This window comes from Geotrypetes seraphini, chromosome 14 (genome assembly GCF_902459505.1).
Source record: "Geotrypetes seraphini chromosome 14, aGeoSer1.1, whole genome shotgun sequence".
Taxonomy (NCBI): domain Eukaryota; kingdom Metazoa; phylum Chordata; class Amphibia; order Gymnophiona; family Dermophiidae; genus Geotrypetes; species Geotrypetes seraphini.
Window position 1 is genome coordinate 27646628 of NC_047097.1, and position 13744 is coordinate 27660371.

At 48.7% G+C, this 13744-nt stretch overlaps 1 protein-coding gene across 4 annotated transcripts in view; it reads left to right on the forward strand.

The window, feature by feature from the left end:
• Positions 1-13744, forward strand: part of CKMT1A (creatine kinase, mitochondrial 1A) — a 105916-nt gene that overhangs the window by 63282 nt on the left and 28890 nt on the right. For all 4 annotated transcript variants that reach the window (XM_033919871.1, XM_033919872.1, XM_033919874.1 and 1 more), the window contains one exon: positions 5771-5866. In XM_033919871.1, coding sequence (XP_033775762.1) covers positions 5771-5866 — 96 coding nt within the window. The remainder of the gene's footprint in view (positions 1-5770; positions 5867-13744) is intronic.

Below are 13744 nucleotides of genomic sequence, written 5' to 3' on the forward strand. Positions count from 1 at the left end.
AACAGACCAGGACTTCCGGCTACCAAACGCAGGCGCTCGCGCTGGATATAAGAGTGCATCCCCTTCACCTATAGAAAAGTGCAGCATCAACCGCAGGTGGGAGCCAACGCCCACCAGCGCAGAACCATAGCCAACACAACGGCACATCTGCACCACACACCAATAGGGGACATCTGCGATGCAGCCACTTGGTCCTCCATGCACACCTTCACCAAGCACTACTGCCTCGACATAGCATTCCACGCTCCAAATGCATTCGGCCGAGCAGTCTTGGAAGTGGCTCTTCCCTCCCGGGAGGGACAGCAACCACTAGCACAGCCTTGACAAACACTGATCAAGTAGGGTGTTATAAATATCGACAAACACTGTTCAAGTAGGGTGTTATAGATATTGATTAAGTAGGTCTTCCAGCACTCCTTCCTAGACTGAATGTGGAATAGGCAAGTATGAATTATCACATGCAAGTATGATTTGTCACTGTTGACCAGTTGGTTTCTCACTGTTCATTGATTGTCATTGACCAATTTCACTGTTCTGTGAGTTAAGTAGGTCTTCCAGCAATCCTGTCTAGTCTGAATGTGGAATAGGCAAGTATGAATTCTCATATGCAAGTACGAATTGTCAGTATTGACCAGTTATGAATTGTCACCGTTGACCAGTTGGTTTTCTCACTGTTCATTGATTGTCATTGACCAGTTTTCGCTGTTCTGTGAGTTAAGTAAGTCTTCCAGCACTCCTGTCTAGACTGAAGGTGGAATAGGCAAGTATGAATTCTCACATGCAAGTACGAATGGTCACTGTTGACCAGTTGGTTTCTCACTGTTCATTGATTGTCATTGACCAGTTCATTGTTCTGTGAGTATTATTGCTCAGTTAACACAGCACTTTATCTAAAACCTTGTTTCCACAACTTTATCTGCTTTGCCTGATTACCCTGCCCGGCTCGGCCTCCAAAGCCAGGCGAGGGATGCACAAAGCGCTAAGGCGCAGGTCCAGTCGGTACATCCCTCGGCTAGGGAGTCACCCATATGTGGCTGACTCATCCTGCTTGTCCTAGGAGAAAGTGTAGTTACTTACCTGTAACGTAGGTTCTCCGTGGACAGCAGGATAGTCAGCCACACAACCCACCCGCCTCCCCATACGGCCGACCCGGCCACAGCTAGGAACATCCTGGGGATTAGGGGGAAGCAGGGAGAAATGGGTAGGGCTCGGGCATGCCCAGTGGGGCCCGGGCACTGCACGTGCTCAGAGAGAAGAAAAAAAAAAAAAATCTCTCTGAGCTATTGGAGAGCTTATCCGCAAATTGGGAGGTGTTGGGACAACACCCATATGTGGCTGACTATCCTGCTGTCCACGGAGAACCTACGTTACAGGTAAGTAACTACACTTTCTATACCATAAGCCAGTATTTCAAACTTTTTTTAGCTCCAGCACACTAAATGGAGCAAATGTTTTTCAAAGCACATTATAACTGAAATGATAAAATTGCAAAACCAACAAAAAATTACATGAGTTATTTATTTAAAGTTCTTTAAGCTATGTATGGGTCGTTGTAACAATGGTGAAATTAAAGTAGAACGAATTGATTGCTAATCAGTGCATTGGATGTGCTTGTTTTTGAGTGCAAATTAACTCAAAATATGGCTCAATAGTTGACAAGCAAACACACATTTCATCATCCACCATCTGCAGTCGTTCTCTTTTTTTAAATTTAATTTCTGTCAGAGCTGAAAATCCAAATTCGCAAAGATAAGAAGATTCAAACAGTAGCAAAGTCTGGATTGCTTTGTTGCTCAAGTTAGCATAACTACTGCATAGAAAATAAAAATGACTTGCGTTAGTTTCAAGACCAATCACAGCACCCTTTAACCTGGGTCACCTGACCCCAAGGCACGGCTCCCAGCCCGCCCACCGCATATCGCCTGATGAGCCCCAGCACACAGTAGCTCGGGAGACCCGCCCTCCCGAGCTATGAGATCATCCAAATAAGGGCGGGTGGGTGGGAGAAAAACTGCCCTGGAAGACTCAAAAAACTCAAGTCCTCCAAGCTCCCCGATTTATAAATTCTCCCGCGCCGTCACTCAACCCACTGGCCCAATCCTTTTCATGCCTTTTGGCATGAACCACTCCCCCTATCTCTCCTCCTGCAAAATTTTCCTCACTCCCCCAGCTTGCCTCATTCGGATATATACTTTATAAGTCATTAAATAGACAAATATCTAAATAAATAACTAAATTAGTAACTTATCCATTAGTATGTATTTTCAATACTTCAATATCATTTCTTTTAAAATCTTAAAATTATCCTCAATATACTTTCCACATCTACAAATATATATATCTATAAACCTGAAAGTTAAAATAGTTGAATTCATCTCTATTAAAATAGCATTTTATAACAAGACTGTCTATTACCATATACTCCAAAGCTGCCCAGTAGAACCACACAGAATGAGTTGCATAGACGAACAGATGTTTCCCATCAGCGTCAAAGATCTGTTTCAGTTTTCCTGACTGATAAAAATGGATCAATCTATCAGCCTCAAATGATCTCCCAACTAATACTGTTTACGTTATGTAGAGGCAGGGGCAATAGATGATATCGTTCTGCCAAGATAAAAACAGGGCTAATATCATGAAGAAAAATCATCATAAATTTTCCAATATACGTCACCGAAATTGCATTGAAACACAAAATTTTTCTCCTCTTTTCACTGATCCTTAAATGATTATATGCCTGCCTTATTCTTCCATACCAAGACACACAAATATCGTAAATGTGACATTCTTGCATTTCCTTCCATTACAAATTCTCTGCTACTTTCATTTATAAAAACAGTTTTAACAGTGACGTCTCAAGATAAATGCAGTCTGACGTTCTATCTATAACGTCTCATCTCATGAGTCATTAAACCATATTTTGTATATAATGACAGGCTTGAATAAATATATTAAAACATCTAATCTATCACATTCAATTACCCCAGGTAAAGCCTTTCAAATAAACCTCATCCATAAATAACTTCCAATATCTATAGACAAACCAGAAGGGCTTATGAAGACATTGGTTCCTCCATTTGTCTAAAAATTTCTGCAATTCTTCTGGCTCTTCGAAACTTGTTGTTTTATTATTGCATGTCACCCTCATAATCGCAGGATAAATTAACCCGTATTTGGCCCCAATGCTTCTCAATTGTGGCCTTAAGTCAAGAAATCTCTTTCGTTTAGCTGCAGTAGCTCATGCAAAGTCTGGCATTATACGAATACAGGAATCCTGAAATTTTTATTCTCCTTTGCAAGGTGACATATCTCCAATGCATGTTGGTGCCTTAAAAGATTGAAAATTAATGGACGTGGTCCCCTTTGAATAGCCATTCTTTCGATTTCTAAAGGAAACTATTTTAATTGGCAGGATTTTAGGGAGGAGATTCTCCAAAAAGGAAGTCGGGTTATTTTTTTTCTACCCCTTCCGGTAACCCTAATACACGCAGGTTACTACTCCTCTCTTTATTACAACAATCTTCCAACTCCCGCGTAAGTATTTCAATCTTCTTATGAATCGGCTTTAATTGAAGCATTTCTACTTAGATGACCTCAATCCTTTTGTCTAAATTCTCCATTTTTTTTTCAGCCAGTTCCATTTTTTTATTAAGAGTTGAAACTTTCTCTTTCACTTCTTGTATTTTCTTTGAGTTATCCAAAACAATTTCTTTTATTGCCCAAAGCTCAGTTAGAATATCGTTATCCTCCATATTGTCTTTTGGTAATGGATTTTTCGAGGGGGTTGCTGGTTCGGGCTTTGACTTTTTAGCACTTCCCGTCGCTGTAAAAGCTGAATCAGCCTTTACCTGTTTCACGGATACCATAATATAGTAAAATCACCTCTTTGAGACGGAAAAAAAAATTTTTTTTGTAACTTATTTCTTCTTTAAAAAGTCTGTCAGGATGGAGCTCACTGTTTACCCGACCATGCTCATGTGCCTCCAAGCCACGCCCCCAAGGAAGCTTTTCAAAACCTGGACAAAGTTAATCTGCATAATATATTCATAAGTTTAATAAAATCTGGGGACCATTGACTAATTTCTCTAATGATCAGATATCATAGCACATGGATAGAGCATATAGGGGGGCTAGGGAGGGTAAACTTTTGTAAGGATATTCTGATATAAAATCCTGATAAAAGGGATTTCTTTACTTTACAATATAAGAGTAATTGTTTGTAATTTCAAGTGTTTATTAAAACTGTATGTATTACATATATTTCACTTGATGTAAGATATAAAAAAGAATAAAGATTTATTTAAAACCTGGACAAAGTGCCGGGTTTAGAAAAGCTGTCTGGACCCCTGGACATGTCCTCAAAAAGGAGGACATGCTCGGGGAAATCCGCACATCTGGCAACCCTAGCCGGAGGCATACGAGACCGCATTTACAATAACTTGGAGGCATTTGATTAGATTACATTCGGCATATACTTGGGTCAGGGACTATAGAGATGTGTTCACCTTGTATTGGAGGCATTTGGTTGGCGTACTTTTGTCATTTACTCAGGTCAGTAGTAATGGTGACAGTGGTATATTCATAGCTAAACTGGAGGCATGGGGCTGGTGGAAAGGTACCCGTAGTGAACAATACCCCACCTGGCCTCTGATGTTTCAGGGTGGATATGTGCTGGTTTGCGAACAAAATAGTTTTTAACACTTTCTGGAAAGGTAGTGGGCATATATCCTGCATATAGTTCATTTTATGGTAGGTATAAGCAAGGGTGAAGCCTGTAAAGATGGTAGGTGGGGCTCACACTTATGCACACACCCAAGGCCGGCACAGGTGTGGCTTATGCCAGAAGTGGCCTTAGGTGTCCTTAGGTGCAAGTCAGATGCCTTAAAATGCTGGCCTGCATTTAAGGTATCTATACAAACAAATGCAATTCTGGGTGTGGAGCCTACTGGTGATTGACATGCAGTAAGCACCTGTTTTGGAGGCAACGTTTCCAGAATCAGGCCCTTATTGCATAAGTCATTTGAATACATAACTACAAATTTGTACTTTTTTATACCAGTTATTGCCACCTAATGTCAATTTAGCACCTATTAGCTAATTTAGTTATGCACTTAAATGATCCCAGCTTCTGCTCTTTATAGAATTTGGGAGGAAGCAGTGGTAAAGGAGGGTGTGGGGTCTTCCTAAGGGTACGACACCCCTCCTCCTCTCTGCCTCCCCCCCATGCATGCCCCTTGCCTTCCCCCATACCTTTTTTTTACTTCCCCAGTGCAAGATTGCTGCCCACATTAGCGCTCTCTATGACATCACTTCCGGGACCCACGCCTAGGAAGTGGTGTCAAAGCAACGTGGGCATGCTGCTCATGCCAGAGAAGTCATAAAGGTACAGGGAAAGGGAAGGGGGGACGTGCTCAGCAAGGGTGCAAAGAAGAGGGTGAGGGAGGGGCGCCGCTCATCCTTACTATGCCAATGAGGGGGAGTGATCACTGTGTAGTATGTTCAACTAGAGGAAGATCTTCAGTGATCCTCTTAATGAATTATAGCTTGACACTGGCCAGTGAATAAAATATGACATTTTTTTTACATCCATTACTGCTGTTTCATAGATAATTAACTCACATTTACCATTTTGCCTGAAGTAAGACATGTTACCACTTCAACCAGTACTTGTTTATTTTTTAACATGGGTAAACTGAAATCTCGCTGAATATAATTTTGGTTATAAAGACCATAGTCAAAAGTGTCTAATCATTACTCTTCAATGTTTTAGGTGTTTGCAGATATTTTTGACCCTGTGATTCAGGAAAGGCACAATGGCTACAACCCTCAAACCATGAAACATCCCACTGACCTGGATGCCAGCAAGGTATGCAAATGCTCACCATCTCCCCCTGGAGGCAAAGTCACAGCATAGCCACAGGACAGCAGCTCTGTTGAAAACATCTAGAACGTGAGAGTACACTAGTGAAACTCCGCTACCTACTTATTTATTTTGCCTTCTATCCCATTTTCCCGAAAGAGCTCAGAATGGGTTACAGGTTAAACATCTAATATAATAAAATGGTAGGACGTGCATGCGCACTAAAAAAATCGTGTTCCCTGATGTCGCGTTTTTTTTAGTGCGCATGCGCGGGTTGTACGTCACTGATGTTCCTCCTCCACCATGCAACGCAAGCCATGTCCGCCGCCGGCCTCGAGCTACTGGGGGCCGACGGCGCGAGCCGCCCGGCCGGTGCTGAGGCCCTGCCTCCCACTTCCGCCCTACACGGCGACGCCAGACCCGGACCTACAAAACGCTGAGGCCCATCTTCCGACCTACACGGCGCCGCCAGATCCGGCACCACAAAACGGCCCTCACATCCGCGAACATGCTTGTCATGGAAACAGAGGGGATCAGGAACTAAACATAGATTTAAAAAAAAACAAAAACAGTGCACGACAGAGACACACAGACACTCACAGAAGGACAGGGGGCTAAAGAGACAGATTGAAAAAAAAATAACAAAACACTAAGGAGAAAGAGAGACGCAGGGAAGAGGGTCAGGGGGAGAAAAGAAGGAGTGCTGCTGGACAGACAGAGCAGGGAAGAGGAACAGGGAAGCAGGTAAGAAGTGCTGCTGGACAGGGTGAGCAGGGAATAATGACTGCGGAGCAGGGAAGAAGTGCTGCTGGACAGGGGGAGCAGGGAAGAGGGACAGGGGGAGCAGGTAAGGAGTGCTGCTGGACAGGGGGAGGTAAAAGGAAGGGAGAAGACCTACTGCTGGACAGGTGGAACAGGCAAGGGGTGATGGTTGACAGCCGAGGAAAGAGAGAGACAGAAAGCGGTCAAGAGGAGAGAGAGAAAAATAAAGAAATAAAGACACACACATCTATTCTAGCACCCGTTAATGTAACGGGCTTAAAGACTAGTACATAATATGCAATTAACAGGTTACAATTTGCCATATGAAAGGATTACACCTTACTTTGTTCAATTACATTGATTACCAATTTCTGCTAGGATAACGTATAAGCTCTGTGTATTGATTTTTAATATTTTACATGGCCTAGTTCCTCCTTATTTGCTTGATTTAGCTTCCTTAATGATTGATTTTGTTGTATATGACCCTGTCTACCAATTAGAAACATAGAAACATAGAATATGACGGCAGAAAAGGGCTACAGCCAATCAAGTCTGCCCACTCTGCTTACCCACCCCCTGACTATGCCCTAATGACCCAATTTTCTTATCTTGACCCTCGTAGGGATCCCACATGGGAATCCCATTTATTCTTAAAATCTGGCATGCTGTCTGCCTCGATCACCTGCACTGGAAGCTTGTTCCAATGATCAACCATTCTCTCTGTGAAGAAATACTTTCTGGTGTCGCCATGAAATTTTCCGCCCCTGAGTTTGAGCGGGTGCCCTCTTGTGGCCGAGGGTCCCTTGAGAAAGAAAATATCATCTTCCACTTCGACACGTCCCGTGAGGTACTTAAATGTTTCGATCATGTCTCCCCTCTCCCTACGTTCCTTGAGAGTGTAGAGCTGCAATTTGTTCAGTTTCTCTTCGTACGAGAGACCCTTGAGCCCCGAGATCATCCTGGTGGCCGTCCGCTGAACCGATTCAATTCTGCGCACATCTTTACTGTAATGTGGCCTCCAGAATTGCACACAGTACTCCAGATGAGGTCTCACTATGGCCCTGTACAACGGCATTATGACTTCAGGCTTTCGGCTGACGAAACTTCTATTGATACAACCCAATATCTGCCTTGCCTTAGATGAAGCCTTCTCCACTTGATTGGCAGTTTTCATGTCTGCACTGATGATTACTCCTAAATCTCGTTCTGCTGAAGTCCTAGTTAAAGTTTCTCCGTTCAAGAAGTACGTCCTGCATGGATTTCCGCTTCCGAGGTGCATGACCTTACATTTCTTAGCATTGAAGCCTAGCTGCCAGGTTGAGGACCAACTTTCCAATGTAAGCAGGTCCTGCGCCATATAATTCTGTAAACTACATTCACTTACTATATTACATAGTTTGGCGTCATCGGCGAATAGTGTTATTTTACCTTGAAGCCCTTGAGTCAGATCCCCTATGAGTATGTTGAAAAGGAGTGGACCCAGGACCGAGCCCTACGGCACTCCACTGGTCACCTACGATGTTTTAGAGAGGGTACCATTCTGTTTACAATTTCCATCACCTAAATCAATTAAGCTATTCTGCAAACTTTGCGCTTCTTTTAGTTATCAAGCTCTGAATATTTGGAATAAACTTCCCCTCACTGTTAGATCAGAAACTAATTATTTAGTTTTAGAAAGCTTTTAAAAACAGTTTTATTCAAGGCATTTTTGAACTGATTGCTTTTATGATTTGCGAATGCGAATTCATGGGGGTTTACTGTATACCTCTGTCCATACAGCTGAGTTGGTCTGAGTCAATATTAATGGAAACTAACTCTAGAGTTGTAGGGGTTGCTGTTGGTTTCCTCCTTTACTATAGAATATCAAGTAAACCATCTCTTCAAAGGAGAAATTAGGTTCTTACCTGCTAATTTACTTTCTTTTAGCTTCTCCAGACCAGTAGAGGTTAACTTTACGATTGGGTATATATCTAATCATGACCAGCAGGTGGAGACTGAAAACAAAACTTTGGGACAGTATATCCTAGCCCCTCCTCTCTATTTCCCTCAGTCTGCCGAATAGCCAAGCAGAACCAAGAACTGGAAAACAACAGAGAGAAAAAACAATACTCCGAAAGGAGTAACAAATAACATACCCAAAAATGCTGTTGGAAAATGCAGAGGAGAAATTCCCGAAGGAAGAAGGTCCCCACAGCTCGCCAGCTAAGCCAGCCGAGCCACAGCCGCTGTTCTTCAATACTCCCCGGCCCTAGAAAAATACTAGAACCCGCAGCAAAAACCAAAAACTGCCCGCGCAACAGCCCCAACAACAACAACAACAGACAGGGTGGGGACCTCTACTGGTCTGGAGAAGCTAAAAGAAAGTAAATTAGCAGGTAAGAACCTAATTTCTCCTTCTTTAGCACTCTCCAGACCAGTAGAGGTTAACTTTACGATTGGGACGTACCAAAGCAGTCCCCTCACGGGCGGGACCCCCGAAGGGCCGATACCAGTACACGTTCACCGAACACCGCGTCCCGACGCGCCTGAACATCTACCCGATAATGCCGAACAAAAGAATGCAAGGAGGACCAAACCGCAGCCTTACAAATATCCACCGGAGGCACAAGCGACGACTCAGCCCAAGAAGCCGCCTGACCCCTAGTGGAATGAGCCTTGAGAAACTCCGGAACCGGCTTCTGACTCAGAAGATAAGCGGAAGCAATCATCTCCTTGATCCAGCGCGCAATAGTAGCCTTAGAAGCGCCAGCCCCCCGCCGAGGACCCGCCAGAAGCACAAAGAGATGATCGGAGCTCCGAAACTCCCGGGTCCGCTGCACATAAGCATGGAGGACCCGACCGACATCCAACTTGCGCAGCTGTCGTTGCTCAGAAGAACCCTCCCGACTACCCAAGACCGGGAGGACCACCGATTGATTGACATGAAAAGGAGAAACTACCTTCGGCAGAAAGGAAGGAACAGGCCGCAAAACAACCCGCTCCTTCGAAAACTCCAGGAAGGGAGCCCTACAAGAAAAAGCCTGTAGCTCCGACACCCGTCTAGCGGAAGTAATGGCCACCAAAAAGACCGACTTCAGCGTAAGGTCCTTCAACGAACAGCCATCCAACGGCTCGAAAGGAGGGCGCACTAGAACAGAGAGAACCAGATTGAGATCCCAAGAGGGAACCGAGGGCCTTATGGGAGGCCTGAGCAACTTGGCCGCCCTAAGAAAGCGAATCACATCAGTAATGGCTGACAAACGCTGACCTGTCACCAGCCCCCGAAAAGCCGACAGGGCCGCCAGATGAACCCGAAGAGAAGACCAGGCCAGGCCCCTATCCAGGCCATCCTGCCAAAACTCTAGAATGTTAGGTAGAGAAGCGCGAAAGGAGACCACTCCCCGCGCTCGGCACCATTCCTCAAAAAGACGCCAAACCCGTACATAAGCCCGAGAGGTAGAAAGCCTCCGGGACCCCAAAAGTGTAGAGATCACCTTGTCGGAATATCCCTTCTTACTCAGGCGGCCCCTTTCAAGAGCCAAGCCGTAAGACAAAAGGGAGACGGGTCGAACATGGGAATGGGACCCTGCGTCAGAAGATCGCACCCGAGAGGCAGAGGAAGAGGATCCGCCACCAGATGCCTCACCAGATCCGCATACCACGGACGACGAGGCCAATCCGGAGCCACCAAAACCACCAGCCCCGGATGGCGAACAACGCGAAGCAGGACTCTGCCCACTAATGGCCAAGGAGGGAACACATACAACAGCCCCTCCGTTGGCCACGGTTGGACCAGAGCATCCAGACCCTCGGCCAGACCGTCCCTGCGACGACTGAAGAAGCGGGGGTACTTTGGCGTTGCCACTTGTAGCCAACAGATCCATCAGGGGCTGCCCCCAAGCACGCACTAGCAACTGAAACGCCTCGGCGCCGAGACACCACTCTCCCGGATCCAAGAAGTGACGACTGAGGAAGTCCGCCTGAACGTTTTCTACCCCGGCAATGTGAGAGGCCGAGAGGTCCAGAAGATGCGACTCCGCCCAAACCATGAGCCGAGCCGCCTCCTGCGCCACCAGAGTGCTCTTGGTGCCCCCCTGACGATTGACATAAGCCACCGCCGTGGCATTGTCCGACAGGACTCTGACCGACTTGCCCAACAAAAGGGAGTGGAAAGCCAACAGCGCCAGCCGGACCGCCCTGGTCTCCAACACGTTGATCGACCAGGAGGCCTCCTCCGTGGACCAGGTTCCCTGAGCTGAGTGACCCAGGCACTGGGCCCCCCAACCCAGGAGACTCGCATCCGTAAGGAGCACCGTCCACTGCGGAAGATCCAGACCCACCCCCTGAACTAGGTGAGGGGTCCGGAGCCACCAACGCAGACTGCAGCGCGCCAAGCCTCGCAGGGGAACCGGAACATCCATCCCGTGCCTCTGGGGAGACCACCTCCGGAGCAGAGCATACTGGAGAGGACGCATGTGGGCCCGCGCCCACCTCACCACGTCCAGGGACGCCGCCATCGACCCCAGGACCTGGAGGAAATCTCGCGCCCGAGGACACCGGGACGCCAAAAGCAGGCGAATCTGAGACTGCAATTTGCTCACCCGGGCCTCTGGGAGGAAGACCTTCCCCAAGGAGGTGTCGAACAGCACCCCGAGGTACTCCAGACGCTGAGCCGGAACCAACCGACTCTTGGAAAGGTTGACCACCCAGCCCAGCGACCGGAGAAACTCCACCACCCGAGCCGTAACCCGGGAGCTTTCCTGCAACGACTTGGCCCGAATTAACCAGTCGTCCAGGTAGGGGTGTACCAGGATGCCCTCCGACCGCAAGGCTGCCGCGACGACCACCATCACCTTGGTGAACGTCCGGGGAGCAGTGGCCAGCCCAAAGGGAAGCGCACAGAACTGATAGTGCCGACCCAAGATCGCAAAGCGCAGGAAACGCTGATGAGAGGCCCGAATAGGAACATGCAAGTAGGCCTCCGTCAGATCGAGAGAAGTGAGAAACTCCCCCGGCTGAACCGCCAGAATGACCGACCGCAGCGTTTCCATACGGAAAGAGGGAACCTTGAGAGCCCTGTTGACCCCTTTCAAATCGAGGATGGGCCGAAAAGTCCCCTCCTTCTTGGGCACCACAAAGTAAATGGAGTACCTGCCCGTGCCCCACTCCGGGGGGGGCACCGGAACTACTGCCCTGAGATCTAGCAAGCGCTGAAGGGTCTGGCGAAACGCCAGCGTCTTCCCAGGAGTCTGACATGGAGAAGCGAGGAAAAAATCCGGCAGAGAGCGGGCGAACTCCAGGGCATAACCGTCCCGCACCACCTCCAGGACCCACTGATCGGACGTGATCTCGGCCCATTTGGGAAAAAAGTCGCGCAGCCGGGCCCCCACCGGAACCAAGGGGGGCGCCGGCAAGGCGTCATTGTGCAGGACGGGAAGCGGGGGAACCGGCGGAGGGATTCCCTGCCCCCCGACGGGCCCCCCGAAAGGGCTGCATGCGCTGGAAGAACCGACCCCGGGAAAACCCCGGAGACTGGAAAGAAGCAGCCCCACGCCCAGGGCGATACTTGCGAAATTCCCGCAAACGCCCCCGGGCCGCACCACCCCGAGACGCCGGGCGGGCACGGTCCTCCGGCAAACGGGGAACTTTCGAGTCCGACAGAGTCTGAATCAACTTATCCAAGTCCTCTCCAAATAAAAACGACCCCCGAAAGGGAAATTTAGTAAGCTTAGCTTTGGACGCAGCATCCGCCGCCCAAGCGCGCAGCCACAACACACGCCTTGCGGCCACGCCAAAAGCCATGGACTTAGCCGAGATCCGCACCAAGTCATACAGAGCATCCGAGAGGAATGAGGCAGCCATCTCAATCTTCGCTACCTCCTGATCCACCAGAGACCAGTCGTCAGACTCTCGATCCAAGACCCGCTCCGCCCACCGAAACACGGCGCGAGCGACCAGTCCCCCACAAATAGCCGCCTGGACCCCAAAGGCAGAGACTTGAAAATTTTGCTTAAGGATGGTCTCCAATTTGCGCTCCTCAGAGTCCCGCAAGGCAGAAACCGCCCTCAACAGGCACGGTATGCCGCTTGGAAATAGCCGAGACCACCGCATCCACGACTGGCGAAGCTAACGTAGCCCGATCCCCTTCAGGAATGGGATACAGGCGAGCCATGCTGCGCGCCAGCCGAAACGGCGTCTCCGGCGTTTTCCACTGCTCAAGAATAATATCCCGAATATCCTGAAGCATAGGAAAAGAGCGGGAAACGGACCGGATCCCTCGTAACAGAGGGTCCCCCACACGCGGAGTCTCCGGCGGCGCGTCCTCAAAACGCAAAGCCGAAGAAACCTGTTGAATAAGGTCAGGCAGCTCATCTCTCTGAAAAAGGCGCACCACGGACGCCTCGTCACTGGAGAACGGGAAACCCGACAACCCGCCGCCAGCTTCCGTCCCCTCCAGAGGGTCCTGGAAATCCTCAGAAGGGTCCAGGTCCTCCTCCAGACCGACACGTTCCTCCGACCACAAATCCTCGTCCCACGACACCCGCGGACGCTTGGACAAGAGAGGCGGCGGAGGGGACGTCACGTCAGACGAGAGAGGCAAAGCCGCAGGGAGCGCGGAGGAAACCCCACCCCCCGAGACCCCCTGGGCGCAACCGGGACCCCCAGCCGCCTGAAAATAGGCTTTGCATAATGAAAAGAAAAAATCAGGGGAAAAACCCCCCGAGGGTCCCAAGGGACTCCCTGCCACAGCAGGGGACCCAGCAGAAACCTGCCCCTGCATAGTCAAAACAGGGGGAAGGTCACCTGAGGTGGAAGACAAAATGGAGGGGCCAGACAGAGAAGATGGCGGTTTTCCCGCCAAAAAAGCTCCCTCCATAGCCTGAAGCGGCTGAGAAACCTGAATAGTCTCAGCCGCTAAAGCAGGCAAGCCGGCATCAGCTGTCAAAAAATCAGCTGAGAGGGAATCCTTCGGGGAATCCCTCCGTGGGCGGTTGTGGAAGACCGGGCTTCCCCACTGCTCCAAGCCGACTCGCGAGGCACCATCGGCGGGGAGCTCTGGGCGCCTGCAGCCGCTGCCGACGGAGCTCCACCACCTCACCGACCCAAACCGCCGAGTTCAGGCCGGCCGCGAGTGCCTCGCGG